The 27,117-nt window shown below is 48.7% G+C and overlaps 1 protein-coding gene across 2 annotated transcripts in view; it reads left to right on the plus strand.

Moving 5' to 3' along the window:
- tnrc18 (trinucleotide repeat containing 18) overlaps positions 1 to 26,839 on the plus strand; it is a 73,329-nt gene extending 46,490 nt beyond the window's left edge. For both annotated transcript variants that reach the window (XM_056408144.1, XM_056408145.1), the window contains 10 exons: positions 18,422 to 18,560; positions 18,649 to 18,766; positions 19,400 to 19,475; positions 19,568 to 19,676; positions 19,998 to 20,114; positions 20,606 to 20,758; positions 22,097 to 23,922; positions 24,014 to 24,250; positions 24,988 to 25,062; positions 25,801 to 26,839. In XM_056408144.1, the coding sequence (XP_056264119.1) occupies positions 18,422 to 18,560; positions 18,649 to 18,766; positions 19,400 to 19,475; positions 19,568 to 19,676; positions 19,998 to 20,114; positions 20,606 to 20,758; positions 22,097 to 23,922; positions 24,014 to 24,250; positions 24,988 to 25,062; positions 25,801 to 26,007 (3,057 nt within the window). In that variant the 3' untranslated portion in view covers positions 26,008 to 26,839. The remainder of the gene's footprint in view (positions 1 to 18,421; positions 18,561 to 18,648; positions 18,767 to 19,399; positions 19,476 to 19,567; positions 19,677 to 19,997; positions 20,115 to 20,605; positions 20,759 to 22,096; positions 23,923 to 24,013; positions 24,251 to 24,987; positions 25,063 to 25,800) is intronic.
- The last annotated feature ends 278 nt before the right edge of the window (positions 26,840 to 27,117 follow it).

The following is a 27,117-nucleotide window of genomic DNA, read 5'->3' on the forward strand; positions in this document are numbered from 1 at the left end:
CTCTAGCTGGTGTTGTTACCTCTAGCTTGTGTTGTTACCTCTAGCTGGTGTTGTTACCTCTAGCTTGTGTTGTTACCTCTAGCTTGTGTTGTTACCTCTAGCTGGTGTTGTTACCTCTAGCTTGTGTTGTTACCTCTAGCTGGTGTTGTTACCTCTAGCTTGTGTTGTTACCTCTAGCTGGTGTTGTTACCTCTAGCTTGTGTTGTTACCTCTAGCTGGTGTTGTTACCTCTAGCTGGTGTTGTTACCTCTAGCTTGTGTTGTTACCTCTAGCTGGTGTTGTTACCTCTAGCTTGTGTTGTTACCTCTAGCTGGTGTTGTTACCTCTAGCTTGTGTTGTTACCTCTAGCTGGTGTTGTTACCTCTAGCTGGTGTTGTTACCTCTAGCTTGTGTTGTTACCTCTAGCTGGTGTTGTTACCTCTAGCTTGTGTTGTTACCTCTAGCTTGTGTTGTTACCTCTTGCTTGTGTTGTTACCTCTAGCTGGTGTTGTTACCTCTAGCTTGTGTTGTTACCTCTAGCTGGTGTTGTTACCTCTAGCTGGTGTTGTTACCTCTAGCTGGTGTTGTTACCTCTAGCTGGTGTTGTTACCTCTAGCTTGTGTTGTTACCTCTAGCTGGTGTTGTTACCTCTCTAGCTGTTGTTACCTCTAGCTGGTGTTGTTACCTCTAGCTGGTGTTGTTACCTCTAGCTGGTGTTGTTACCTCTAGCTTGTGTTGTTACCTCTAGCTGGTGTTGTTACCTCTAGCTGGTGTTGTTACCTCTAGCTTGTGTTGTTACCTCTAGCTGGTGTTGTTACCTCTAGCTGGTGTTGTTACCTCTGGCTTGTGTTGTTACCTCTAGCTGGTGTTGTTACCTCTAGCTGGTGTTGTTACCTCTAGCTGGTGTTGTTACCTCTAGCTTGTGTTGTTACCTCTAGCTGGTGTTGTTACCTCTAGCTTGTGTTGTTACCTCTAGCTTGTGTGTTGTTACCTCTAGCTTGTGTTGTTACCTCTAGCTGGTGTTGTTACCTCTAGCTGGTGTTGTTACCTCTAGCTGGTGTTGTTACCTCGCTTGTGTTGTTACCTCTAGCTGGTGTTGTTACCTCTAGCTTGTGTTGTTACCTCTAGCTGGTGTTGTTACCTCTAGCTGGTGTTGTTACCTCTAGCTTGTGTTGTTACCTCTAGCTGGTGTTGTTACCTCTAGGTGTTGTTACCTCTAGCTGTGTTACCTCTAGCTGGTGTTGTACCTCTAGCTTGTGTGAAACAGTGTTGTTACCTCTAGCTTGTGTGCCTCTGTCAGCTTGTGTTGTTACCTCTAGCTGGTGTTGTTACCTCTAGCTGGTGTTGTTACCTCTAGCTGGTGTTGTTACCTCTAGCTTGTGTTGTTACCTCTAGCTTGTGTTGTTACCTCTAGCTGGTGTTGTTACCTCTAGCTGGTGTTGTTACCTCTAGCTTGTGTTGTTACCTCTAGCTGGTGTTGTTACCTCTAGCTGGTGTTGTTACCTCTAGCTGGTGTTGTTACCTCTAGCTTGTGTTGTTACCTCTAGCTGGTGTTGTTACCTCTAGCTTGTGTTGTTACCTCTAGCTGGTGTTGTTACCTCTAGCTGGTGTTGTTACCTCTAGCTTGTGTTGTTACCTCTAGCTTGTGTTGTTACCTCTAGCTGGTGTTGTTACCTCTAGCTGGTGTTGTTACCTCTAGCTTGTGTTGTTACCTCTAGCTGGTGTTGTTACCTCTAGCTTGTGTTGTTACCTCTAGCTTGTGTTGTTACCTCTAGCTGGTGTTGTTACCTCTAGCTTGTGTTGTTACCTCTAGCTGGTGTTGTTACCTCTAGCTTGTGTTGTTACCTCTAGCTGGTGTTGTTACCTCTAGCTTGTGTTGTTACCTCTAGCTGGTGTTGTTACCTCTAGCTGGTGTTGTTACCTCTAGCTGGTGTTGTTACCTCTAGCTTGTGTTGTTACCTCTAGCTGGTGTTGTTACCTCTAGCTGGTGTTGTTACCTCTAGCTGGTGTTGTTACCTCTAGCTGGTGTTGTTACCTCTAGCTGGTGTTGTTACCTCTAGCTGGTGTTGTTACCTCTAGCTGGTGTTGTTACCTCTAGCTGGTGTTGTTACCTCTAGCTTGTGTTGTTACCTCTAGCTGGTGTTGTTACCTCTAGCTTGTGTTGTTACCTCTAGCTTGTGTTGTTACCTCTAGCTGGTGTTGTTACCTCTAGCTGGTGTTGTTACCTCTAGCTGGTGTTGTTACCTCTAGCTGGTGTTGTTACCTCTAGCTGGTGTTGTTACCTCTAGCTGGTGTTGTTACCTCTAGCTGGTGTTGTTACCTCTGTTGGTGTTTACTCTGGCTGGTGTTGTTACCTAGCTGGTGTTGTTACCTCTAGCCTGTGTTGTTACCTCTGGCTGGTGTTGTTACCTCTAACATGTGTTGTTACCTCTAGCTGGTGTTGTTACCTCTAGCTTGTGTTGTTACCTCTAGCTTGTGTTGTTACCTCTAGCTGGTGTTGTTACCTCTAGCTTGTGTTGTTACCTCTAGCTTGTGTTGTTACCTCTAGCTGGTGTTGTTACCTCTAGCTTGTGTTGTTACCTCTAGCTGGTGTTGTTACCTCTAGCTTGTGTTGTTACCTCTAGCTTGTGTTGTTACCTCTAGCTGGTGTTGTTACCTCTAGCTTGTGTTGTTACCTCTAGCTGGTGTTGTTACCTCTAGCTGGTGTTGTTACCTCTAGCTTGTGTTGTTACCTCTAGCTGGTGTTGTTACCTCTAGCTTGTGTTGTTACCTCTAGCTGGTGTTGTTACCTCTAGCTGGTGTTGTTACCTCTAGCTGGTGTTGTTACCTCTAGCTGGTGTTGTTACCTCTAGCTGGTGTTGTTACCTCTAGCTGTGTTGTTACCTCTAGCTGGTGTTGTTACCTCTAGCTGGTGTTGTTACCTCTAGCTTGTGTTGTTACCTCTAGCTGGTGTTGTTACCTCTAGCTGGTGTTGTTACCTCTAGCTGGTGTTGTTACCTCTAGCTTGTGTTGTTACCTCTAGCTGGTGTTGTTACCTCTAGCTGGTGTTGTTACCTCTAGCTTGTGTTGTTACCTCTAGCTGGTGTTGTTACCTCTAGCTTGTGTTGTTACCTCTAGCTTGTGTTGTTACCTCTAGCTGGTGTTGTTACCTCTAGCTTGTGTTGTTACCTCTAGCTGGTGTTGTTACCTCTGGCTTGTGTTGTTACCTCTAGCTGGTGTTGTTACCTCTAGCTGGTGTTGTTACCTCTAGCTGGTGTTGTTACCTCTAGCTGGTGTTGTTACCTCTAGCTGGTGTTGTTACCTCTAGCTTGTGTTGTTACCTCTAGCTGGTGTTGTTACCTCTAGCTGGTGTTGTTACCTCTAGCTTGTGTAGTGCTCTCTAGCTGGTGTTGTTACCTCTAGCTGGTGTTGTTACCTCTAGCTGGTGTTGTTACCTCTAGCTGGTGTTGTTACCTCTAGCTGGTGTTGTTACCTCTAGCTTGTGTTGTTACCTCTAGCTGGTGTTGTTACCTCTAGCTTGTGTTGTTACCTCTAGCTGGTGTTGTTACCTCTAGCTGGTGTTGTTACCTCTAGCTGGTGTTGTTACCTCTAGCTGGTGTTGTTACCTCTAGCTGGTGTTGTTACCTCTAGCTGGTGTTGTTACCTCTAGCTTGTGTTGTTACCTCTAGCTGGTGTTGTTACCTCTAGCTTGTGTTGTTACCTCTAGCTGGTGTTGTTACCTCTAGCTGGTGTTGTTACCTCTAGCTGGTGTTGTTACCTCTAGCTTGTGTTGTTACCTCTAGCTTGTGTTGTTACCTCTAGCTTGTGTTGTTACCTCTAGCTGGTGTTGTTACCTCTAGCTTGTGTTGTTACCTCTAGCTGGTGTTGTTACCTCTAGCTGTTGTTACCTCTAGCTGGTGTTGTTACCTCTAGTTGTTGTTACCTCTAGCTGGTGTTGTTACCTCTAGCTGGTGTTGTTACCTCTAGCTGGTGTTGTTACCTCTAGCTGGTGTTGTTACCTCTAGCTTGTGTTGTTACCTCCTTTGTGTTGTTACCTCTAGCTTGTGTTGTTACCTCTAGCTGGTGTTGTTACCTCTAGCTGGTGTTGTTACCTCTAGCTTGTGTTGTTACCTCTAGCTTGTGTTGTTACCTCTAGCTGGTGTTGTTACCTCTAGCTTGTGTTGTTACCTCTAGCTGGTGTTGTTACCTCTAGCTTGTGTTGTTACCTCTAGCTGGTGTTGTTACCTCTAGCTGGTGTTGTTACCTCTAGCTGGTGTTGTTACCTCTAGCTGGTGTTGTTACCTCTAGCTGGTGTTGTTACCTCTAGCTGGTGTTGTTACCTCTAGCTGGTGTTGTTACCTCTAGCTTGTGTTGTTACCTCTAGCTGGTGTTGTTACCTCTAGCTGGTGTTGTTACCTCTAGCTTGTGTTGTTACCTCTAGCTGGTGTTGTTACCTCTAGCTTGTGTTGTTACCTCTAGCTTGTGTTGTTACCTCTAGCTTGTGTTGTTACCTCTAGCTGGTGTTGTTACCTCTAGCTGGTGTTGTTACCTCTAGCTGGTGTTGTTACCTCTAGCTTGTGTTGTTACCTCTAGCTGGTGTTGTTACCTCTAGCTGGTGTTGTTACCTCTAGCTGGTGTTGTTACCTCTAGCTGGTGTTGTTACCTCTAGCTTGTGTTGTTACCTCTAGCTGGTGTTGTTACCTCTAGCTGGTGTTGTTACCTCTAGCTGGTGTTGTTACCTCTAGCTTGTGTTGTTACCTCTAGCTGGTGTTGTTACCTCTAGCTTGTGTTGTTACCTCTAGCTGGTGTTGTTACCTCTAGCTGGTGTTGTTACCTCTAGCTGGTGTTGTTACCTCTAGCTTGTGTTGTTACCTCTAGCTGGTGTTGTTACCTCTGGCTGGTGTTGTTACCTCTAGCTTGTGTTGTTACCTCTAGCTGGTGTTGTTACCTCTAGCTGGTGTTGTTACCTCTAGCTTGTGTTGTTACCTCTAGCTGGTGTTGTTACCTCTAGCTGGTGTTGTTACCTCTAGCTGGTGTTGTTACCTCTAGCTGGTGTTGTTACCTCTAGCTGGTGTTGTTACCTCTAGCTTGTGTTGTTACCTCTAGCTGGTGTTGTTACCTCTAGCTTGTGTTGTTACCTCTAGCTTGTGTTGTTACCTCTAGCTTGTGTTGTTACCTCTAGCTGGTGTTGTTACCTCTAGCTGGTGTTGTTACCTCTAGCTGGTGTTGTTACCTCTAGCTGGTGTTGTTACCTCTAGCTTGTGTTGTTACCTCTAGCTGGTGTTGTTACCTCTAGCTGGTGTTGTTACCTCTAGCTGGTGTTGTTACCTCTAGCTGGTGTTGTTACCTCTAGCTTGTGTTGTTACCTCTAGCTGGTGTTGTACCTCTGGCTGGTGTTGTTACCTCTAGCTGGTGTTGCCTCTAGCTTGTGTTGTTACCTCTAGCTGGTGTTGTTACCTCTAGCTGGTGTTGTTACCTCTAGCTGGTGTTGTTACCTCTAGCTTGTGTTGTTACCTCTAGCTTGTGTTGTTACCTCTAGCTGGTGTTGTTACCTCTAGCTGGTGTTGTTACCTCTAGCTGGTGTTGTTACCTCTAGCTTGTGTTGTTACCTCTAGCTTGTGTTGTTACCTCTAGCTGGTGTTGTTACCTCTAGCTGGTGTTGTTACCTCTGGCTGGTGTTGTTACCTCTAGCTTGTGTTGTTACCTCTAGCTTGTGTTGTTACCTCTAGCTGGTGTTGTTACCTCTAGCTGGTGTTGTTACCTCTAGCTTGTGTTGTTACCTCTAGCTGGTGTTGTTACCTCTAGCTTGTGTTGTTACCTAGCTGTTGTTACCTACTAGCTGGTGTTGTTACCTCTAGCTGGTGTTGTTACCTCTAGCTGGTGTTGTTACCTCTAGCTTGTGTTGTTACCTCTAGCTTGTGTTGTTACCTCTAGCTTGTGTTGTTACCTCTAGCTTGTGTTGTTACCTCTAGCTGGTGTTGTTACCTCTAGCTGGTGTTGTTACCTCTAGCTTGTGTTGTTACCTCTAGCTGGTGTTGTTACCTCTAGCTGGTGTTGTTACCTCTAGCTTGTGTTGTTACCTCTAGCTGGTGTTGTTACCTCTAGCTGGTGTTGTTACCTCTAGCTTGTGTTGTTACCTCTAGCTTGTGTTGTTACCTCTAGCTTGTTGTTACCTCTAGCTGGTGTTGTTACCTCTAGCTGGTGTTGTTACCTCTAGCTTGTGTTGTTACCTCTAGCTTGTGTTGTTACCTCTAGCTTGTGTTGTTACCTCTAGCTGGTGTTGTTACCTCTAGCTGGTGTTGTTACCTCTAGCTTGTGTTGTTACCTCTAGCTTGTGTTGTTACCTCTAGCTGGTGTTGTTACCTCTAGCTGGTGTTGTTACCTCTAGCTTGTGTTGTTACCTCTAGCTGGTGTTGTTACCTCTAGCTGGTGTTGTTACCTCTAGCTTGTGTTGTTACCTCTAGCTGGTGTTGTTACCTCTAGCTGGTGTTGTTACCTCTAGCTGGTGTTGTTACCTCTAGCTGGTGTTGTTACCTCTAGCTTGTGTTGTTACCTCTAGCTGGTGTTGTTACCTCTAGCTTGTGTTGTTACCTCTAGCTGGTGTTGTTACCTCTAGCTTGTGTTGTTACCTCTAGCTGGTGTTGTTACCTCTAGCTTGTGTTGTTACCTCTAGCTTGTGTTGTTACCTCTAGCTTGTGTTGTTACCTCTAGCTGGTGTTGTTACCTCTAGCTTGTGTTGTTACCTCTAGCTTGTGTTGTTACCTCTAGCTTGTGTTGTTACCTCTAGCTTGTGTTGTTACCTCTAGCTGGTGTTGTTACCTCTAGCTGGTGTTGTTACCTCTAGCTGGTGTTGTTACCTCTAGCTGGTGTTGTTACCTCTAGCTTGTGTTGTTACCTCTAGCTGGTGTTGTTACCTCTAGCTTGTGTTGTTACCTCTAGCTGGTGTTGTTACCTCTAGCTGGTGTTGTTACCTCTAGCTGGTGTTGTTACCTCTAGCTTGTGTTGTTACCTCTAGCTGGTGTTGTTACCTCTAGCTTGTGTTGTTACCTCTAGCTGGTGTTGTTACCTCTAGCTGGTGTTGTTACCTCTAGCTGGTGTTGTTACCTCTAGCTTGTGTTGTTACCTCTAGCTGGTGTTGTTACCTCTAGCTTGTGTTGTTACCTCTAGCTGGTGTTGTTACCTCTAGCTGGTGTTGTTACCTCTAGCTGGTGTTGTTACCTCTAGCTTGTGTTGTTACCTCTAGCTGGTGTTGTTACCTCTAGCTTGTGTTGTTACCTCTAGCTGGTGTTGTTACCTCTAGCTTGTGTTGTTACCTCTAGCTGGTGTTGTTACCTCTAGCTGGTGTTGTTACCTCTAGCTTGTGTAGTTACCTCTAGCTTGTGTAGTTACCTCTAGCTGGTGTTGTTACCTCTAGCTGGTGTTGTTACCTCTAGCTGGTGTTGTTACCTCTAGCTGGTGTTGTTCAATTCAATTCAATTCAGTTTATTTGTATAGCCCAATTTCACAAATTACAAATTTGTCTCGGAGTGCTTTACAATCTGTACACATAGACATCCCTGCCCCAAAACCTCACATCGGACCAGGAAAAACTCCCAAATAACCCTTCAGGGGAAAAAGGAAGAAACCTGGAGGAGAGCAACAGAGGAGGATCCTCTCTAGGATGGACAGATGCAATAGATGTAATGTGTACAGAAGGACAGATTTAGAGTTAAAATACATTCAATGAATATGACAGAGTGTATGAATAGTTCATAGTAGGCATATTCCACGATGGAGACCTCCACGATCCATCAGGCAGATGGCGGTGGGGAGGAGGAGTGGCGGAGTCTCAACAGGACAGTGGCGTAGTCATGAGCAGGAATTCCACGACCCAGACGATCCATCAGGCAGATAGGATTTATGCCGTCTCATAGGGTCCGATGACCCCATGAGACGTAAAGTCAAAAGAACATCCTGGGAGAAAGCAGAGTTAGTAACGTGTGATTGAGAGATGAAAATTCATCCTTAAGGAGAGAAAAAGAGGAGATAGGTACTCAGTGCATCCTAAACGCCCCCGCAGCTATAAGCCTATAGCAGCATATCAAGGGCTGGACCAGGGCAAACCTGATTCAGCCCTAACTATAAGCTCTGTCAAAGAGGAAGGTCTTAAGTCTACTCTTAAACGAGGTGACTGTGTCTGCCTCCCGGACTGAAATTGGAAGCTGGTTCCATAAAAGAGGAGCTTGATAACTAAAGGCTCTGGCTCCCATTCTACTTTTAAGACTCTAGGAACTACAAGTAGTCCCGCATTTAGTGAGCGAGCTCTCTAGTGGGGCAATATGGTACGACAAGCTCCTTAAGATATGATGGAGCATCACCAATCAAGGCTTTGTAGGTTAAGAGAAGAATTTTAAAAGTGATTCTTGATTTTACTGGGAGCCAGTGCAGAGCAGCTAGTGCAGGAGTGATGAGATCTTTTCTTAGTTTTAGTGAGAACACGAGCTGCAGCATTCTGGATCAACTGAGGGACCTAAGAGATTTATTAGAGCAGCCTGCTAATAAGGAGTTGCAGTAATCCAGTCTCAAGTAACGAACGCGTGAACCAATTTTTCTGCATCTTTTGAGACAAGATGTGCCTGATTTTTGAAATATTACGTAGATGAAAGAATGCAGTCCTTGAGATTTGCTTTACGTGGGAGTTAAAGGACAAGTCCCGATCAAAGATAACGCCAAGATTCTTTACAGTGGTGTTGGATGCCAGGGCAATGCCGTCTACAGAATCCACATCACCAGATAATTGATCTCTGAGGTGCTCAGGGCCGATTAAAATTACTTCGGTTTTGTCTGAGTTTAACATCAAGAAGTTGCAGGTCATCCATGTTTTTATGTCTTTAAGACATGCTTGAATTTTACAGAGTTGGTTGCTCTCCTCTGGTTTTATCGATAAATATAGTTGAGTGTCATCTGCATAACAATGAAAGTTTATGGAGTGTTTCCTGATAATATTGCCCAAAGGAAGCATGTATAAGGTAAATAAAATTGGTCCAAGCACAGAACCTTGTGGAACTCCGTGATTAACGTTGGTGGTTATCGAGGCGCCATCGCTACAAATACAAACTGAGATCGATCTGATAAATAGGATTTAAACCAAATTAGTGCCGTGCCTGAAATGCCAATCGACTGCTCCAGTCTCTGTAACAGGATGTCATGGTCAATGGTGTCGAATGCAGCACTAAGGTCTAACAAGACCAGGACAGAGAGGAGTCCTTTATCTGCTGCCATTAAGAGGTCATTTGTAATTTTCACCAGTGCCGTCTCGGGCTGTGGTGTTTTCTAAATCCTGATTGAAATTTCTCAAATAAACTATTATGATGTAGAAAGTCGCACAACTGATTTGCGACCACTTTCTCAAGGATCTTGGAGAGGAAGGAGGTTAGAGATCGGTCTGTAGTTAGCCAATACCTCTGGATCCAGAGTGGGCTTCTTCAGGAGAGGTTTAATAACAGCCACCTTGAAGGAGTGTGGTACGTGGCCTGTTAGCAGAGACACATTGATAATATCTAATAGAGAGCCGCCAATTAAAGGCAAACGCCTTAAGCAGCCTCGCTGGATGGGGTCCAAGAGACAGGTAGACGTGTTCAAGTAGAAACCGTTGAAAATAATTGGTCACGGTTGATAGGAGAAAATCCTCCAAATATACACCAGGGCATACAGCGGTTTCAAGGCCATTCCACTTGAGAACAGATTGGCACTGGTTATGGGCAAGAGATTATTAATCTTGTCCCTAATAGTTAAAATCTTTTCATTAAAGAAGTTCATAAAGTCATTACCACTAAGGTTTATAGGAATGCTCGGCTCCACAGAGCTGTGACTCTCTGTCAGCCTGGCTACAGTGCTGAAGAGAAACCTGGGGTTGTTTTATTTTTTCTATTATTGATGAGTACAGGCTGCTCTGGCATTACGGAGGGCCTTCTTATATGTTTTAAGACTATCTCGCCAAACTAAGCGGGATTCTTCGAGATTAGTTGAACGCCATATGCTCAAGCTTTCGTGACGCTTGCTTCAGTTTGCGGGTCTGAGGGTTATACCAGGAGCAAACCTCCTCTTCCTCACTGTCTTCTTCTTCAGAGGGCTATCGAGTCCAGTGTCATTCTCAGAGAGCCTATGGCACTGTCAACAAGATGATCAATCTGGGACGGACTAAAGTTAGACCAGGAGTCCTCTGTTATATTGAGACGTGGTATCGAATCAAATACAGAAGGAATCGCTTCTTTAAATTTAGCTACAGCACTATCAGTTAGACATCTAGTGTAGAAACTTTTGACTAACGGAGTACACCCGTAGTATAAATTCAAAAGTTATGAGGTTGTGGTCTGACAGAAGAGGATTCTGTGGGAAGACGCTCAAATGGACAATGTCAACGCCATAAGTAAGAACAAGATCAAGCGTGTGGCCAAAGCTGTGAGTGGGTTTCTGTACTCTGACAGAAGCCAATCGAGTCCAACAAGGAGATGAATGCAGCACTAAGGCAATCATTATCAACATCCACATGGACAGGTCCATCCACATCCACAGGTCATCTGATGGCGAGGTCGCCCGGTGTGTTGGTGCCGATGTTTTTATTGTTTTCGTTTTAAATACTGTTTTCTGGATTCCCAGAGCTCTTTCACCAGAGAAGAGCTGAGCATCAGGGGAACAACTCCAGCGGATTTACTTCCAACGCTTTTAACTTCTGTGGAGTTACTGGACATTTTGTAAAGGTGCTCACCTTCGCCCACGTGGAAACGCCGCGGAGAGGGAAACGTTCGGGAGCGCTTACGTGCTACGGAAACGGGATCTCGTATAGCGCTGCCGGGCATATTTCTCCAACGTCCGCCACTGTGCAACAAACTGGACGAACTCAGCTGCTGGTGGGGAGAGACAGAGACTTCTCCTCATCCTCCGCTCTGTGTTTCACGGAATCATGGCTTAGTGGCTCGATACCAGACTCTGCGCTCCAGCTCGCTGGCTTCCAGCTGTTCGAGCGGACCGGTCTCGGAGCTCTCCGTAAAAAAGGGTGGAGGAATCTGCTTTTACCTCAACAACGGCTGGTGCAACGACGTAACGGTGATTCTACAGCACTGTTCACCGGACCTGGAATCTTTATCATCCACTGCAAACCCTTCTACTCCCACGTGAGTTCGCTTCATTCATCCTGGCCGGAGTTTACATGCGCGCCGCCGGGAACGTGAACGAGGCACAACAGACACTCGCTGAACAGATACGGCGTGTGGAGCGGACCTTCCCGGACTCTTTAGTTACTGTACTGGGATTTTAACAAAGGAAACCTCAGCCACGAACTCCTAAATATAGACAGTTAATTAAATGCCCTACCAGAGAGAAGAGCATTCTGGACCACTGCTACACAACAATCAGCAGGGCCTATCACGCCGTCCCTCGAGCTGCACTGGGAAACTCTGACCACGCCATGGTTCATCTGATTCCTCATACAGGCAGAGACTAAAGCTCTGCAAACCTGTGGTGAGGAAGTTCAAGAAGTGGACCAGTGAGGCTCTGGAGGATCTACGGGCGTGCTTTGACTGTACTGACTGGGATGTCTTCAGGACTGCTACCAACAGCCTGGATGAGTACACAGAGGCTGTAACTTCGCTCATCAGCTTCTGTGAGGACAGCTGTATTCCATCCAGCCCCAGGGTGAGTTATAACAACGACAAACCCTGGTTCACAGCGGAGCTCAGGAAGCTAAGACTGCAGAAGGACCAGGCATTCAGGAGTGGGGACAAGGACCTGTACACAGAGTCCAAATACAGGTTTAGCAAGGCGGTGAGAGATGCTAAACGACTGTACTCTGAGAAACTGCAACAGCAGCTCTCAGCAAACGACTCTGCTTCTGTCTGGAGAGGGCTCAGGCAGATCACCAACTACAAGCCCAAATCACCCCACTCCATGAACAATGTGCTTCTGGCAGACGAGCTAAATGAGTTCTACTGCCGCTTTGAAAGACAATGGAGCAGTCCTGAGACCATCCCCCACAGCCCCACCAACAAGCCACAGACCATCAGCCCACCCTCCCCCAGCCCATCAGGGGCTCACACCTCTGGAGCACCCTCCATCAACTCAGCGACGCCCCTCGTCATCCTGGAGAGAGCAGTCAACAGGCTGTTTAAAAAGCAGAACCCCCGCAGCAGCAGCGGCCCGACTCGCCTCCCTCCACCCTGAAGCACTGTGCGGACCAGCTGTCTCCGTGTTCACCGACATCTTCAACACCTCCTGGAGACATGCCACGCTCCAGCCTGCTTCCCGTCCTCCACCATCCTCCCCTCCCCCCTAAAACCCAAGATCACATGACTCAATGACTACCGCCCCGCCGCCTGACCTCTGTGGTCATGAAGTCCTTGGTCCTGTCACACCTCAAGACCATCACCGACCCACTCCTGGACCCCCTGCAGTTCGCCTACAGAGCCAACAGGTCTGCAGACGATGCAGTCAACATGGCCCTTCACTACATCCTCCAGCATCTGGACTCCCGAGGAACCTACGCCAGGATCCTGTTTGTGGACTTCAGCTCTGCCTTCAATTCCATCATCCCGTCCCTGTTGCAGGACAAGCTCTCCCAGCTGCACGTGCCCGACTCCACCTGCAGGTGGATCACAGACTTCCTGACCGACAGGAAGCAGCACGTGAGGCTGGGGAAACACGTCTCAGGCTCCCGGACCACCAGCACGGGTTCCCCAAGGCTGTGTTCTCTCCCTCTGCTGTTCTCCTGTACACCAACAGCTGCACCTCCAGTCACCAGTCCGTCAAGCTCCTAAAGTTCGCGGATGACACCACCCTCATTGGACTCATCTCTGGCGGGACGAGACCGCCTACAGGTGGGAGACTGACCACCTGGTGACCTGGTGCAGCCAGAACAACCTGGAGCTCAACGCTCTGAAGACAGTGGAGATGGTTGTGATTTCAGGAGGAATGCAGCCCCACCCGCCTCTCATCCTGTGTGACTCCCGACGCTGTGGAGTCCTACCGCTTCCTGGGCTCCATCATCTCCCAGGACCTCAAGTGGGAGCTGAACATCGGCTCCATCTCCAAGAAGGCCCAGCAGAGGATGTTCTTCCTGAGGCAGCTGAGGAAATTCAACCTGCCAGGGAAGATGATGGTACAGTTCTACACGGCCATCGTTGAGTCCATCATCTGCTCCTCCATCACCGTCTGGCACCCTGCAGCCACAGCCAAAGACAAGCGCAGGCTGCAGAGCATCATCCGCCGGCCGAGAGGGTTATCGGCTGCAATCTGCCTTCCTCCAGGTCCTGTTCACTTCCAGGTCACTGAAGCGGGCCAGAAAGATTGTCGACCCCTCCCACCCTGGACACTCCTGTTCGAGTCCCTCCTCGGGAGGAGGCTGCGGTCCATCATGACCACGACCTCCCGCCACACCAATAGCTTTTTCCCGACGGCGGTCGGGCTCATCAATGGACCCCGGGACTGACTGACTGTCACCCCCAGGACTACCACCTCTTCTTCCACCTCCTTCCTCTTCCTCCTCCTCCCTCCTTGCGTTGATTGTTGTTTGTCATGTCCAAATGTTGCACCTTCCACCAAAAAAAATTCCTCGTTTGTTTGTGAAAACATTCATTCTTTGGCAATAAACCTGTTTCTGATTCTGATTCTGATTCTGAAAATCTCCAACAATAATAACTTTATCGGTTTTAAGAACCAAACTTGATATAAATTCTGAGAATTCAGATATAAACTCTGAATATGGACCTGGTGGCCGGTACAGAATCACAAATCGAATTGGCTGTAGTGTTTTCCAGGTTGGATGTGAAAGACTAAGAACAAGGCTTTCAAATGAGGTGTAGTGTAATTTTGGTTGAGGATTAATTAATAGGCTCGATTCAAAGATGGCTGCTACTCCACCTCCTCGACGATTGCCTCGAGGAATGTGAGTATTAATATGACTTGGAGGAGTCGATTCATTCAGGCAGACATATTCTTCATGGCTCAGCCAGGTTTCAGTTAGGCAACATAAATCAATGTGATTATCTGATATTAAATCATTCAGTAACACAGCTTTAGATGACAGAGATCGAATATTTAGGAGACCACATTTAATAGACCTATTTTGTTGCACTGCTGAAATAATTGTGTTAACTTGTATAAGGTTATTGTGTACGACTCTTCTGCTTACTTTTGATTTATTTAATTGAAGTGGCCGTGGACAGACACAGTCTCTACTCTAAAGTCAAGGGTGGGTAACTGCTCGAATGGAAGAGCAGAGAAGGGTGTTAACCACAACTCTGCTCCGGTTCCTGATCTGAACCCTGGGTTGTCATAGATTAAGTCCGGTGATCAACTTGGTCATATTCGCAGAAATGAGACGCTCCGTCCAACGTGGGATGAATGCCGTCTCTCCTCATCAGATCAGGTTTTCCCAGAAAGTCTTCCAGTTGTCTCGTAGCCCACATTATTCGCTGGGCACCACCGACAGCCAGGTTGAAAGACGACATTCGCCATACAATTCGTCTGTCTGCAAATTTGGGAGAGGGCCAGAGAAAATTACGGTGTCCGACAACGCCTTGGCATAAGCACACCGATTCCACATTAATTTTAGTGAGTTCGAGCGGCGGGCTCGGCGTCATTACCACCGCGTGTATTACAATCTGACTGTATCTCCGCTTATCCTTAGCCAGCAGCTTCAAACAAGACTCCACGCCGCCCGCTCTGGTCCCCGGGAGGCACACGACTCTGGTCCGTGGCTTGGCTATTTTCACGCTCCTGACTATAGAGCTCCCGATAACCAGGGTGTGTTCCTCAGCGGGTGTGTCGCTGAGCAGGGAAAACTGGTTCGAAACGTGAAGTGGTTGGTGCACAGCGGGCTTCTGTGTAGACTTACGACTCCTGCGAACAGTTACCCAACCATCCGGCTGCACGGTTACCGGGCACAGCTAACAGCTGACTGTAGCTCCGCTACCGACTACGGGAGAGGGCGGCTAACTAGCATAGCTGTCTGAGCTTCGATAGCGCGGAGCCGTGCATCTAACCCACTTAGACCTGCCTCCAACCTAGCAAATAAACTACACTTGTTGCATGTATCGTTATCATTAAGGGAGGCAGGGGGATAACTATACATGAGACACACTGAGCAAGAGGGAGCGGGAGGGAGAGAAGAAGAAGTCATGCTCGCTGTTGAGCTGGCAACCAAAGCTTACCGGAAGAGTGAGATGATGCGTTCAGGAGCAGCTGGGAAAATCCAGATATCCCAGAAGTATTACTGTAACTCCACAATCTCTCAGTTGTTTGGGGTTTATTTCATCATCAGACATTTTTTTGGTAAACCATCAGCTGGTCACATTTTCAATCAAAGACACATTGCTTACCTCTAGCTTGTGTAGTTACCTCTAGCTGGTGTTGTTACCTCTAGCTGGTGTTGTTACCTCTAGCTTGTGTTGTTACCTCTAGCTTGTGTAGTTACCTCTAGCTTGTGTTGTTACCTCTAGCTGGTGTTGTTACCTCTAGCTTGTGTTGTTACCTCTAGCTTGTGTTGTTACCTCTAGCTTGTGTTGTTACCTCTAGCTGGTGTTGTTACCTCTAGCTGGTGTTGTTACCTCTAGCTTGTGTTGTTACCTCTAGCTTGTGTAGTTACCTCTAGCTGGTGTTGTTACCTCTAGCTGGTGTTGTTACCTCTAGCTGGTGTTGTTACCTCTAGCTTGTGTTGTTACCTCTAGCTGGTGTTGTTACCTCTAGCTTGTGTAGTTACCTCTAGCTTGTGTTGTTACCTCTAGCTGGTGTTGTTACCTCTAGCTTGTGTTGTTACCCCAGCTGGTGTTGTTACCTCTAGCTTGTGTTACCTAGCTGGTGTTGTTACCTCCAGCTGGTGTTGTTACCTCCAGCTGGTGTTGTTACCTCCAGCTTGTGTTGTTACCTCTAGCTTGTGTTGTTACCTCTAGCTGGTGTTGTTACCTCTAGCTTGTGTTGTTACCTCTAGCTTGTGTTGTTACCTCTAGCTTGTGTTGTTACCTCTAGCTGGTGTTGTTACCTCTAGCTTGTGTTGTTACCTCTAGCTGGTGTTGTTACCTCTAGCTTGTGTTGTTACCTCTAGCTGGTGTTGTTACCTCTAGCTGGTGTTGTTACCTCTAGCTTGTGTTGTTACCTCTAGCTGGTGTTGTTACCTCTAGCTGGTGTTGTTACCTCTAGCTGGTGTTGTTACCTCTAGCTTGTGTTGTTACCTCTAGCTGGTGTTGTTACCTCTAGCTGGTGTTGTTACCTCTAGCTGGTGTTGTTACCTAGCTTGTGTTGTTACCTCTAGCTGGTGTTGTTACCTCTAGCTGGTGTTGTTACCTCTAGCTGGTGTTGTTACCTCTAGCTGGTGTTGTTACCTCTAGCTTGTGTAGTTACCTCTAGCTGGTGTTGTTACCTCTAGCTTGTGTTGTTACCTCTAGCTGGTGTTGTTACCTCTAGCTTGTGTTGTTACCTCTAGCTGGTGTTGTTACCTCTAGCTGGTGTTGTTACCTCTAGCTTGTGTTGTTACCTCTAGCTTGTGTAGTTACCTCTAGCTTGTGTTGTTACCTCTAGCTTGTGTTGTTACCTCTAGCTTGTGTAGTTACCTCTAGCTTGTGTTGTTACCTCTAGCTTGTGTTGTTACCTCTAGCTGGTGTTGTTACCTCTAGCTTGTGTTGTTACCTCTAGCTGGTGTTGTTACCTCTAGCTTGTGTTGTTACCTCTAGCTTGTGTTGTTACCTCTAGCTTGTGTTGTTACCTCTAGCTGGTGTTGTTACCTCTAGCTTGTGTTGTTACCTCTAGCTGGTGTTGTTACCTCTAGCTTGTGTTGTTACCTCTAGCTGGTGTTGTTACCTCTAGCTGGTGTTGTTACCTCTAGCTGGTGTTGTTACCTCCAGCTGGTGTTGTTACCTCTAGCTTGTGTTGTTACCTCTAGCTTGTGTTGTTACCTCTAGCTTGTGTAGTTACCTCTAGCTGGTGTTGTTACCTCTAGCTTGTGTTGTTACCTCTAGCTTGTGTTGTTACCTCTAGCTGGTGTTGTTACCTCTAGCTTGTGTTGTTACCTCTAGCTGGTGTTGTTACCTCTAGCTTGTGTTGTTACCTCTAGCTGGTGTTGTTACCTCTAGCTGGTGTTGTTACCTCTAGCTGGTGTTGTTACCTCCAGCTGGTGTTGTTACCTCCAGCTTGTGTTGTTACCTCTAGCTTGTGTAGTTACCTCTAGCTGGTGTTGTTACCTCTAGCTTGTGTTGTTACCTCTAGCTGGTGTTGTTACCTCTAGCTGGTGTTGTTACCTCTAGCTTGTGTTGTTACCTCTAGCTTGTGTTGTTACCTCTAGCTGGTGTTACCTCTAGCTTGTGTAGTTACCTCTAGCTGGTGTTGTTACCTCTAGCTTGTGTTGTTACCTCTAGCTGGTGTTGTTACCTCTAGCTTGTGTTGTTACCTCTAGCTTGTGTTGTTACCTCTAGCTTGTGTTGTTACCTCTAGCTTGTGTTGTTACCTCTAGCTGGTGTTGTTACCTCTAGCTGGTGTTGTTACCTCTAGCTTGTGTTGTTACCTCTAGCTGGTGTTGTTACCTCTAGCTTGTGTTGTTACCTCTAGCTTGTGTTGTTACCTCTAGCTGGTGTTGTTACCTCTAGCTTGTGTTGTTACCTCTAGCTGGTGTTGTTCTGCTGGTGAGAAATAGAAGAAAAAAAGAAAGAAGTAAACCTCTTGCAACGTGTGATTTCTTCCAAAGTGTTGCGTTACTCTCCGTCTGCCAGCAGCCACAACGAGAGTTTGTTTTGGAAGCAACTAAAGGCCGCTGAGCGTGTGTGTGTGTGTTTGTGCGTGTGTGTGTGTGTGTGCGTGTGTGTGTGGTGGCGGAGCGGCAGAGAAAAGAGTGTGTGTTAAGCAGCATAAGTGCTGCTGAACACACACTGTTCCCGCTTCACTTCAGACAGTTAAAATGAATCCACAGGAGCAGCGTAGAGAAACTCTCCGGTGCATTCCACAGTCGGATGTTTAATTAAATACAAATGTGTCTTTTCAATCTGAAAACAGACGACGTCGTCTGTCCCGGGACACGTGGATATTTTCTTGGATATTTAGTGCTTCACAGGAGATTTAGTCACAAATCAGTTCAAGTGTTAAATATTTAAGAAGAATATTAAGTAACTTTTGTTTATTAGCTTTATTCCATAAAAATCTCTGGTGATCATATTGTTGTTTTCCATTTATGACATGTAGAGGTCAGATATCCCAACTGTATTCATAAAAGCGTTGTGTGTCTCTGTGTTGTGTCTCTGTGTTGTGTGTCTCTTCGTTGTGTGTCTCTTCGTTGTGTGTCTCTGCGGTGTGTCTCTGTGTTGTGTCTGCGGTGTGTGTCTCTGCGGTGTGTCTCTGTTGTGTCTGCGGTGTGTGTCTCTGCGGTGTGTGTCTCTGCGGTGTGTCTCTGTGTTGTGTCTGCGGTGTGTGTCTCTTCGTTGTGTGTCTCTGCGGTGTGTGTCTGCAGCCCTCCAGAGGCGCCGTCAGCCGGCTGATGGCGAGCATGGCGGCGGACGAAGACTTCGAGCCCAACCAGGACAGCAGCTTCAGCGAGGACGAGCTGGCCCCGCCCTGCGGCGGCGTATCGGAGAAGTCCTCCGCGCCGGGTGAGTACTCGCCAAAAAACACAACCCGCCACCGCCCTGCAGGCACGACGGCTAACGGAGGTGTGTGTGTGTGTGTGTGTGTGTGTAGCTCCGGTGCAGTGTGTGTTGGATAAGGACTCCCTGGTGGACGGACTCCGAGTTTTGATCCCGATGGACGACCAGCTCCTGTACGCGGGACACGTGAACACCGTCCACTCCCCTGACATGTGAGCACGCCTTCAACAAGACCTCCGCCCCGTGACGGAGGTGGATCGTGGGAACGCCCACATCTGTTTGCACTATTCCGAGCGGCCGATCAATCGGGGCGCTCCGCTTCTTGTCCTTATTCGCGTCCTCGGTCCCAGACCTTTAAAGTAAAGGAGAGCATGTCGCTGGCGTCTGCAGGTGCAAACCACGCCGACTCAGCGTATTCACAAGTTGAGTCCTCAGAGAGCAGGAACACTAGAAGTAGGGCGAACTTAGAGGTGTAGTTTTTAGTTCTGATTAGACACGTCATAGAGGCGTATAGCACGCAGATAAACATAAAAACATGAGGATTGGATCTCATTCAAATCGCTCAAATCCGGAGTGGCTTAATTAAAAGAAAACAAACAGACTAAACCCCTGTTCAGACGGGATTAATACTCCAGGGGAGTTCGGGTCTTAGTCGCGCTCCGGGCGCCGTGAGACGCGGCGGGTAGCGGGGAGAAAGACGACGCACCGAAGGCGACTGGATCCGGTTCAAAGTTGAGTCCAGAGAGACCCCAGACGGCTGATCTTCCTCTTGAGACTGTTCCTAAACGCTCCGGCTCCTTTCCTCCCTGACCCCTCACTGACCCGATCCCGTTTCCTCCCTGCAGTTACAGCGTGGTGGTGGAGGGGGAACGAGGGAACCGGCCGCACATCTACTGCCTGGAGCAACTGCTGCAGGAGGCCGTGAGTACACGACGCCCCCCCCCCCCCCCCCCCGTGTGAGGAAGAGGAGGCGTAGCGTGCGCGCGGCCCCTGATCGGTGTGTCTGTGTGCAGATCGTCGACGTGAAGCCCCCGTCCGTGCGCTACGTCCCGGAGGGCACGCGCATCGCCGCCTACTGGAGCCAGCAGTACCGCTGCCTCTACCCGGGCAGCGTCGTCAGCGGTACGCCCGTCACTCACACAGCGAGACGCACCGTCTCATCACACTGGCACTTTAATTGCAGCTGTGAGCACAAACAAATACAAAGAGATCTGTGCAGAGTATAACTCGGCACAGTTTATGACTTTAAATATCCCCGCATGGTAATGGGGACGTGATTAGTCGGGTGCTTTGTATTCAGTGAACTCTGAGCACTGAGGACTAAGTGACTGGGTGTGACCCGGTTTCACGCTGCAACAGGTTCTTCTGTCTCTGAAAAGCGTCTCAATCAAATGGCCTTCGCTCACTTTGGGTTTTCTTTTCTTTTCCCCGGCCCGGAAACAGGAAGTGCCGATATCGACGAGAATGACGATCTCATCACGGTGGAGTTTGACGACGGGGACACGGGCCGCATCCCCCTCTCCCACATCAGACTGCTGCCGCCGGACTACCAGATCCACTGTGAGCACGCGCGCACACACACACACACACACACACACACACACACACACACACAGAGTGATGATGAAGTATTAGATTTAAAGTGTGTGTGTGTACAAATACAATGATGAAAACAGATCTTCCTAAAAGAGAGAAATGACGTGGAGCACAAAACGGCGTCAAATTGCCTCTTCTGTTTTTTGCATATCAGAAGCTGCCGTGAATATAAATATTTCCTTTTTTAAAAGCGAGGTGCTTCTAATATGTCGATGTTTCATTCTGCGAAACGTAAACATATCCAATCCTCTCGGCTCCGGAGGTCAGCAGGTGACGGCAGCGTGCTTGAGGCATGGCTACTGTTACAGCACCACTGTGCAGCAGGCGTGGTGAGAGCACATCCGTGACGCCCGGCGCTCTCTCTCTCTCTCTCGCTCTCTCTCTCTCTCTCTCTCTCTCTCTCTCTCTCTCTCTCTCTCTCTCTCTCTCTCCCTCTTGTTGCTGCTGCTGTGCAGGCGCCGAGCCGTCCCCCGCGTTGCTCGTGGCGAGCTGCTCCAGGAGGCGCGTTCGCAAATGCAGCAAAGAGGGCAAAGAGCCGGGAACCAAGCCGGAGGAGAGCGGCCCGAAGATCAAAGGGAAGCCCGGCCGCAAACCCAAAGCCAAACCGGGTGAGCCAATCAGAGAGCTTCCTCTGGAGCTGATGGATTGAGTAGGATATGAGGCGTTATGCTATTTTAGTGTCATCTTTATATTTGTTGCTACCAACCCACGACTCGCTACTTACCCCACTAATGGATAATATCACGATGAGTTTCACAGAAACGATGGACCGAACGCGTCAAACGTGTGACAACTATCGATGAAATAGGAGGTTATGTTTCCTCTGGGAGCGACGCGTCACGGAGGTGGCGCTTAAGATGAACCTCGTGAGTTGTGCATTAAGTGCTGCCATCACGTCTGCTTTCGTCGGCACAGCGTATTAAAATAAGAGATGACTTTCACATCGTTTGCCTCGGTGCTTATCCTGGAACAGCGGCGTTTATTCTCTGGGTTTAAAGGATGACCGACTCTTTGTCACATTTGCTGTAACTGAATCCAGATTATGTTCCCGTGTCGCCTATTTCTCTCCAAATGTTTTCAGAAACAAATGTTATTGTTATTGTTGAGCTGTAATTGGCAGAGGAGGATAATTAGTGAGATACATGCAGTTTGTCGCCGTCCGTATTTATCATAGAGACCGTTAAAAGGGTAAAAATCCCCCAAAAGGTTTTTATCTTTTTAGTCTTGATTCATCTATTTAAAATAGCTCAAGGCTCAGAGAGATATTTCATCAAACATCTCGTATATGGCCACGAGTTTCGAATTAGCTCACGCAGCTCGGTTGCTGGTCTGTGAAGCTCGGGGTCGATTACTCTCCATCACAGGTGTCAAACACGAGGCCCGCGGGCTAAATTCGGCCCGCCACATTTTTTATGTGGCCCCTGACGTCTTGGAAGACATGTGATCACCTTTTCTTTAAGAAAATTTAAGAAAAATATCCTGTGCTTTTATTTTGAAGGTTTCAAATTAAATGGATTTATGTTATAGATATTAGAGGAAATTTCTTATGTACAATATTTCTCCACTCAAATAAACAATAATGAAATGCAAAGTTAGATGCCAGAGTTATTTAATAATATGTTCGGAAGTAGTTTATACGTTAATATTTTTTCAGTTACAACCGGCCCTTTAAGAGGCAGCCATGATGCTGATGTGGCTCACGGTGAAAATAAGTTTGACGCTTTTTATGTTGCTGACTCCGCCTCCTTTCTACTGGGGGAGCAGTCCTTAAATGCGATGTTTTCCAGTCGGAGTCGGAGCTCGTCCGTCGTCTGGTGGCATGTGAGACCACGGACACTCTGAAGCCGCTCCGTGAACATGTCAGCAGACCGATGTGAACGCGTTTACATCCGGCCCGAACAAACGGAGTCCTTAAACCTCTTTGTCTTTCTCTTCTTATTTTTCAGAGACCTCTTTGATCGCCAAAAAAGCGGATCCTCCATCTTCCTCCGCCCAGCCCCCGGAGAGACCCCCGGCTCCAGCCAAGCCGCCCCAGGACAGGACCTCCTCCGCGCAGGAGAAGCCCCGGCCGGCCTCTCGGCCATCGATGGGATCGACCCAGACGAAACCGGAGCGCAAAAGCTCCACCACGCCTCCGGCGAGCAGCCCCTCCCTTCCCAACCCGGGGCCCAGGAAGGCCGGCTCAGCCCCGCCTCCTGCTCCTAAACCAGCCCGTGCTCTCCCTCCCTCGCTCTACCCCTCCACCTATGGAAAGGTCCTGACTGTGGATCTGTACAGCGAACCCAACCTCAGCTCGTACAACAGCCAGCGCAGAGAGCGGGAGAGCAGCGGCGCCAGTCCCACTGCCAACAGGCCGATGTCCAGACCCACGATGGCGCCGTCGTCTACCGCCCCCAAGCCCAGTGCTTCGTCCACGTCCAGACCCACTTCGGCTTCACCCAAAACCAAACCCTCCTCGGACCATCACAGCGGCTCCAGACCCGGCCACAGCTCTGGACTCGTACCTGGACCCGCCTCCAGGCTGTCAACAGGCAAACCGGGCTCTTCACTGACTCCTAGACCTTCGTCATCATTACCGTCATTGTCATCATCATCATCTGCCCCTAGACCCAAATTGAAGATGCCGTCCGACCAGCTGTCCTCCAGGCCCAGCTCCGCCTCCAGGCCCAGCTCCGCCTCCAGACCCAGCTCCGCCTCCAGACCGAGCTCCGCCTCCTGGCCCAAGCCCAGCTCGGGGCAAAGTGACGTGGGCTCAGCGGTGAGACGCAAGTCCCTGTCTGCAGAGCCCCTCGTGAAGCTCGACCATGAAGGCGTCACCTCCCCCAAGACCAAGAAGACCAAGGCTCTGATGTTGCTCGAGGGTCGAGGCGTCAGAGGAGACCACGCCCCCATCGCCACGGCGACAGCCAATCAGAAACTGCTGAATGCTCGGCCGAAAGCCCCGGAGAGAGAGTCCGGCCCGCAAGAGAAAGACTCCGCCTACAAAGCCCCACCGATGCTGGCCAAGGAGAAGGCGGAGAGTCGGGGGAGTGCTGGCAGAGGAGAGGAGATGGACACAAGGGAGGAGAAGGGTAGAAAAGAGGAGAAGAAGGAGGTGGAGAAAAGAGAGGAGAGAAAGATTAAAGATGAATCTCAGAGTAGCAGCAGCTCGGAGTCGGAGGAAGAAGGCGAGAAAGGCAAGTTGAAGAAGAAGAAGAAGAAATGCACCTCGAGTTGCTCCTCGTCGTCCTGCTCCGGTTCCTCCTCATCGTCTTCATCGTCGTCCTGTTCGTCGTCCTCTTCCTCCTCCGATGACTCTTCCTGCAGCTCCGATGAAGAGAGGACCGCTACGCCTCCAGCAGGCCCCGTCAGCCCACCTCCGGTACAGGAGAAACCCAAAGAAGAGATCAGGGAAGAAGAGGAGGAGGAAGAAGAGGAGGAGGAGGAGGAAGAAGAAGAAGAGCTGAAGCAGGAAGTGGAGGTGAAAGTGCAGGAGGAAGAGCTGTCTCCTCCCTCACAGTCGTCCTCCCCTTCGACCTCTCCGACTCCGCCCGCCAAACCCGCTAAGCCGGCGACGGGGAAGGGCTCGGGGCAGAGGGGCCGCCCCCCCAAGCCGAAGCCCAGTGGCGAGGAGGGGAAGGTGGGGAGGCCCAAGCGGCGGGAGGGCGTCCACCTGCCCACCACCAAGGAGCTGGCCAAGCGCCAGAGGCTGCCGAGTGTGGAGAACCGGCCCAAGATCTCTGCTTTCCTTCCTGCCCGACAGCTCTGGAAGTGGTTTGGAAAACCCACCCAGGTGAGGAGAGGAGTCCCTCGAGGGTCGACGAGTCTGAACACCCCCCTCCTTTCACCTTGTGACCCATCCTCTTCTCCCCCCCCCCCTTCAGAGACGCGGCATGAAGGGCAAGGCCAAGAAGCTCTTCTATAAGGCCATCGTGCGCGGCCGGGAGATGATCCGCGTCGGCGACTGCGCCGTGTTCCTGTCGGCCGGCCGGCCCAACCTGCCCTTCATCGGCCGCATCCAGAGCATGTGGGAGTCCTGGGGCAGCAACATGGTGGTCCGGGTCAACTGGTTCTACCACCCCGAGGAGACCAACCCCGGGAAGAAACTCATCGACAAGAAGGTACGGGGCCCCGGGGCCTTTGACTTCTGAACAATTACAAGAATATTCGTAGAATGTCGTCACTCTGAGTTTAAAAACCTGTTTTAGAAATTACTTCAACGTCGTCGTCACACAACTCGATGTACAACCTGAGGATAGTGACTCGTCATTCGGTGAAAGATGATTTAGTTTCCTAATAATAATACTAAAAATAATAAGAGCTTTGGGACAATTAGAATTTCATGAAATGTAAGTTGTGAGATTTTAATTAGTTAAATCTCGTAACTAATGGAACCTTCCTCCTTGATTTCTCTCGTTTCCTCATTTCAATACTTCACGGTTACAATATTACATGTCATTTAGCAGACGCTTTTATCCAAAGCAACTTACAATAAGTGCATTTCAACCTAGAGTATAAACTAAGAACAACAAGAATACAGAAAGTAACATTTCCTCAACATAGTCGAACTACAAAAGTACCATAATAAGAGCTATTTAAGTGCCACTGAAGTGCAAATCTGTGTTTTAATCCAGATATAGTCGGAAAAGGTGTGTTTTCAGTCTCCGGCGGAAGATGTAGAGACTTTCTACAATATCTATTTCTATTCAATATCTTTCTATTCAATATCATGAATAGATCATCACGATGAGGTCCATCGTGACTTCATTGGTATTTAATCTGTGATTCAGTCGGCTCGCCGTCGAGAAAAAGAAACGCATGTCGGACTGAAGTTGGTTTTCCGTGTTCTGTCCTCCAGAACTGGGACCAGATGTGTGGTCAGTCTCTCCCGGCCGCGCTGCACTCGTCCATCCAGAGGAAAGACTTCATGGAGGTGAGCGAGCACCGGGGGTCACGCTGGGTCACTGTAGCGTGGGATTGTTTCCGCGTCCTCTGCTGTGGGGTCGACTGCAGTGAGCTGTCCGGTTGTGTAGAGGATGAAATTCTCAGGGTTCGTACGGTCATGGAAAACCTGGACAAGTCATGGAAAATAAAAATTGTTCTTTTCCAGGCCTGAAAAAGTCCTTAAAAAATGTAATCCCAAAAGTTTTGGAAAAGTTGTGAAAAAATTAGTTATATTCATATGTTAATTTACATAGTTTTATATAAATGTTTATTCTTTTCATGGAAAACATGGAAAAGTCATGGCATTTAAAAATAAATATTTTCCAGGCCTGAAAGTCCTTGAAAAAATTGTGATCCCACAAATTTTGGAAAAGCCGTGAAAAAAATAGTTATATTCATACGTTAATTTCCCCAGTTTTATATAAATGTTTATTATTTTAATCAAACTATTGTCTCTCATTCATTTGTGTCATTTAAGCTATATGAGTATACCGTCATGTAAATGTGGTTCAAAGTCCCGTGACTCCGTTGGTCACGCGTGTGAGCCCCGCTCCGTGTCGTTGGTCACGCGTGTGAGCCGTGCCCCGTGTCGTTGGTCACGCGTGTGAGCCCCGCTCCGTGTCGTTGGTCACGCGTGTGAGCCCCGCTCCGTGTCGTTGGTCACGCGTGTGAGCCCCGCTCCGTGTCGTTGGTCACGCGTGTGAGCCGTGCCCCGTGTCTCCCGCAGCGCGCCCTCTACCAGTCGTCCCACAGCGACGAGAACGACGTGCAGACGGTCAGCCACAAGTGCCTGGTGGTCAGCGTGGAGGAGTACGAGCAGATGACCCACACGCGGCGCTACGCCGACAGCGAGGACCTCTACTACCTGGCTGGCACCTACGAACCCACCACCGGCATGATCTTCAACACCGACGGCGTCCCCATCATCTGCTGAGCGGGACGCCCGAGGAGCGACCCCCCCGACCCCCAAAGTCTAATCACTGACCTTCACTCATGACGGATCTCCTCAAAGCAACACTCCCGACGCCGCGACACACTTCAAACCGCTCCGAGCTCAGAGGCTGGAGGCGCTCCAGACAGTATTACAAGGATTCCCCGGAGACCTTTGACCTTTGCACACACGGACTCCATCGGCGCAGCTCTGCTCGACACACACACACACACACACACACGAGCATTTCAGTCTCCCTTCACATGTAAATATCCTCCCAAACGCACAGACGCATGTAAATATCCTCCGCGTAGCACGCGGTTCTATAGAGGGAAATATGAGTGTTTTATTTTCATGTAATAGATTTATGTCAGAGTACTTTTTTCTAAAGAGGTTAACAGTCGAGAAGCTTTAATGAGGAGGAGGAGGAGGAGGAGGAGGAGGAGGAGGACGTTGTGATTGTGATGTTGCCGTGGTGATGTTGCAGTCGTCTAAATGTATCTACAGAGCAGCAGCAGACGGACGGAGAGACGCACAGAGAGATAGAAGTAGAGACTCCTTCCATCGCCGTCCAACGGAGAGCACTTCACACTTAAAGAGGTCTACGCTCCTTTAATTTGACCCCTCGACAATCCCAACGCGCGCTACGAACACCTCCCTCAGAGACTCGGGCCTAAAGGGAGAGAGAGAGAGAAGGAAAGGGAGAAGGGAGGAGGGAGTCTTGTCCTGAAGCACTTCCCGTGAGAATCCACCCTGAGAACATCTAAACACTACGAAACCAGCTGTTTCTGGTATTTTGACCATTTGTTTTGGCTGAGCAACATGATGGGGAGACCTCGACGGTTCCAAGCTGCATCCTGATTACGTCACGAGCATGATTCCGTTTGAACTCTCCTGGCTCCGCCCCTTCTTCTCGGCTGCCGGGTCTCCGACCTCGAAATGACCCGTCGGAGTCCGTTTAGTTTCTCTTCGTTTGGCTCCTGCTGTGTTTCCCCTCGTCTTTGAAGAGGAGTCTTCATGCCTCGTTTAGGTCGTGGGGCGGCCTTACGATGATGATGATGATTCGCCCAAATCTCGCTTAGCTCCGCCCCCCCCCCTTCTGCTCCTCCCATC

This window comes from Pseudoliparis swirei, chromosome 23 (assembly GCF_029220125.1).
Source record: "Pseudoliparis swirei isolate HS2019 ecotype Mariana Trench chromosome 23, NWPU_hadal_v1, whole genome shotgun sequence".
Taxonomy (NCBI): Eukaryota; Metazoa; Chordata; class Actinopteri; order Perciformes; family Liparidae; genus Pseudoliparis; species Pseudoliparis swirei.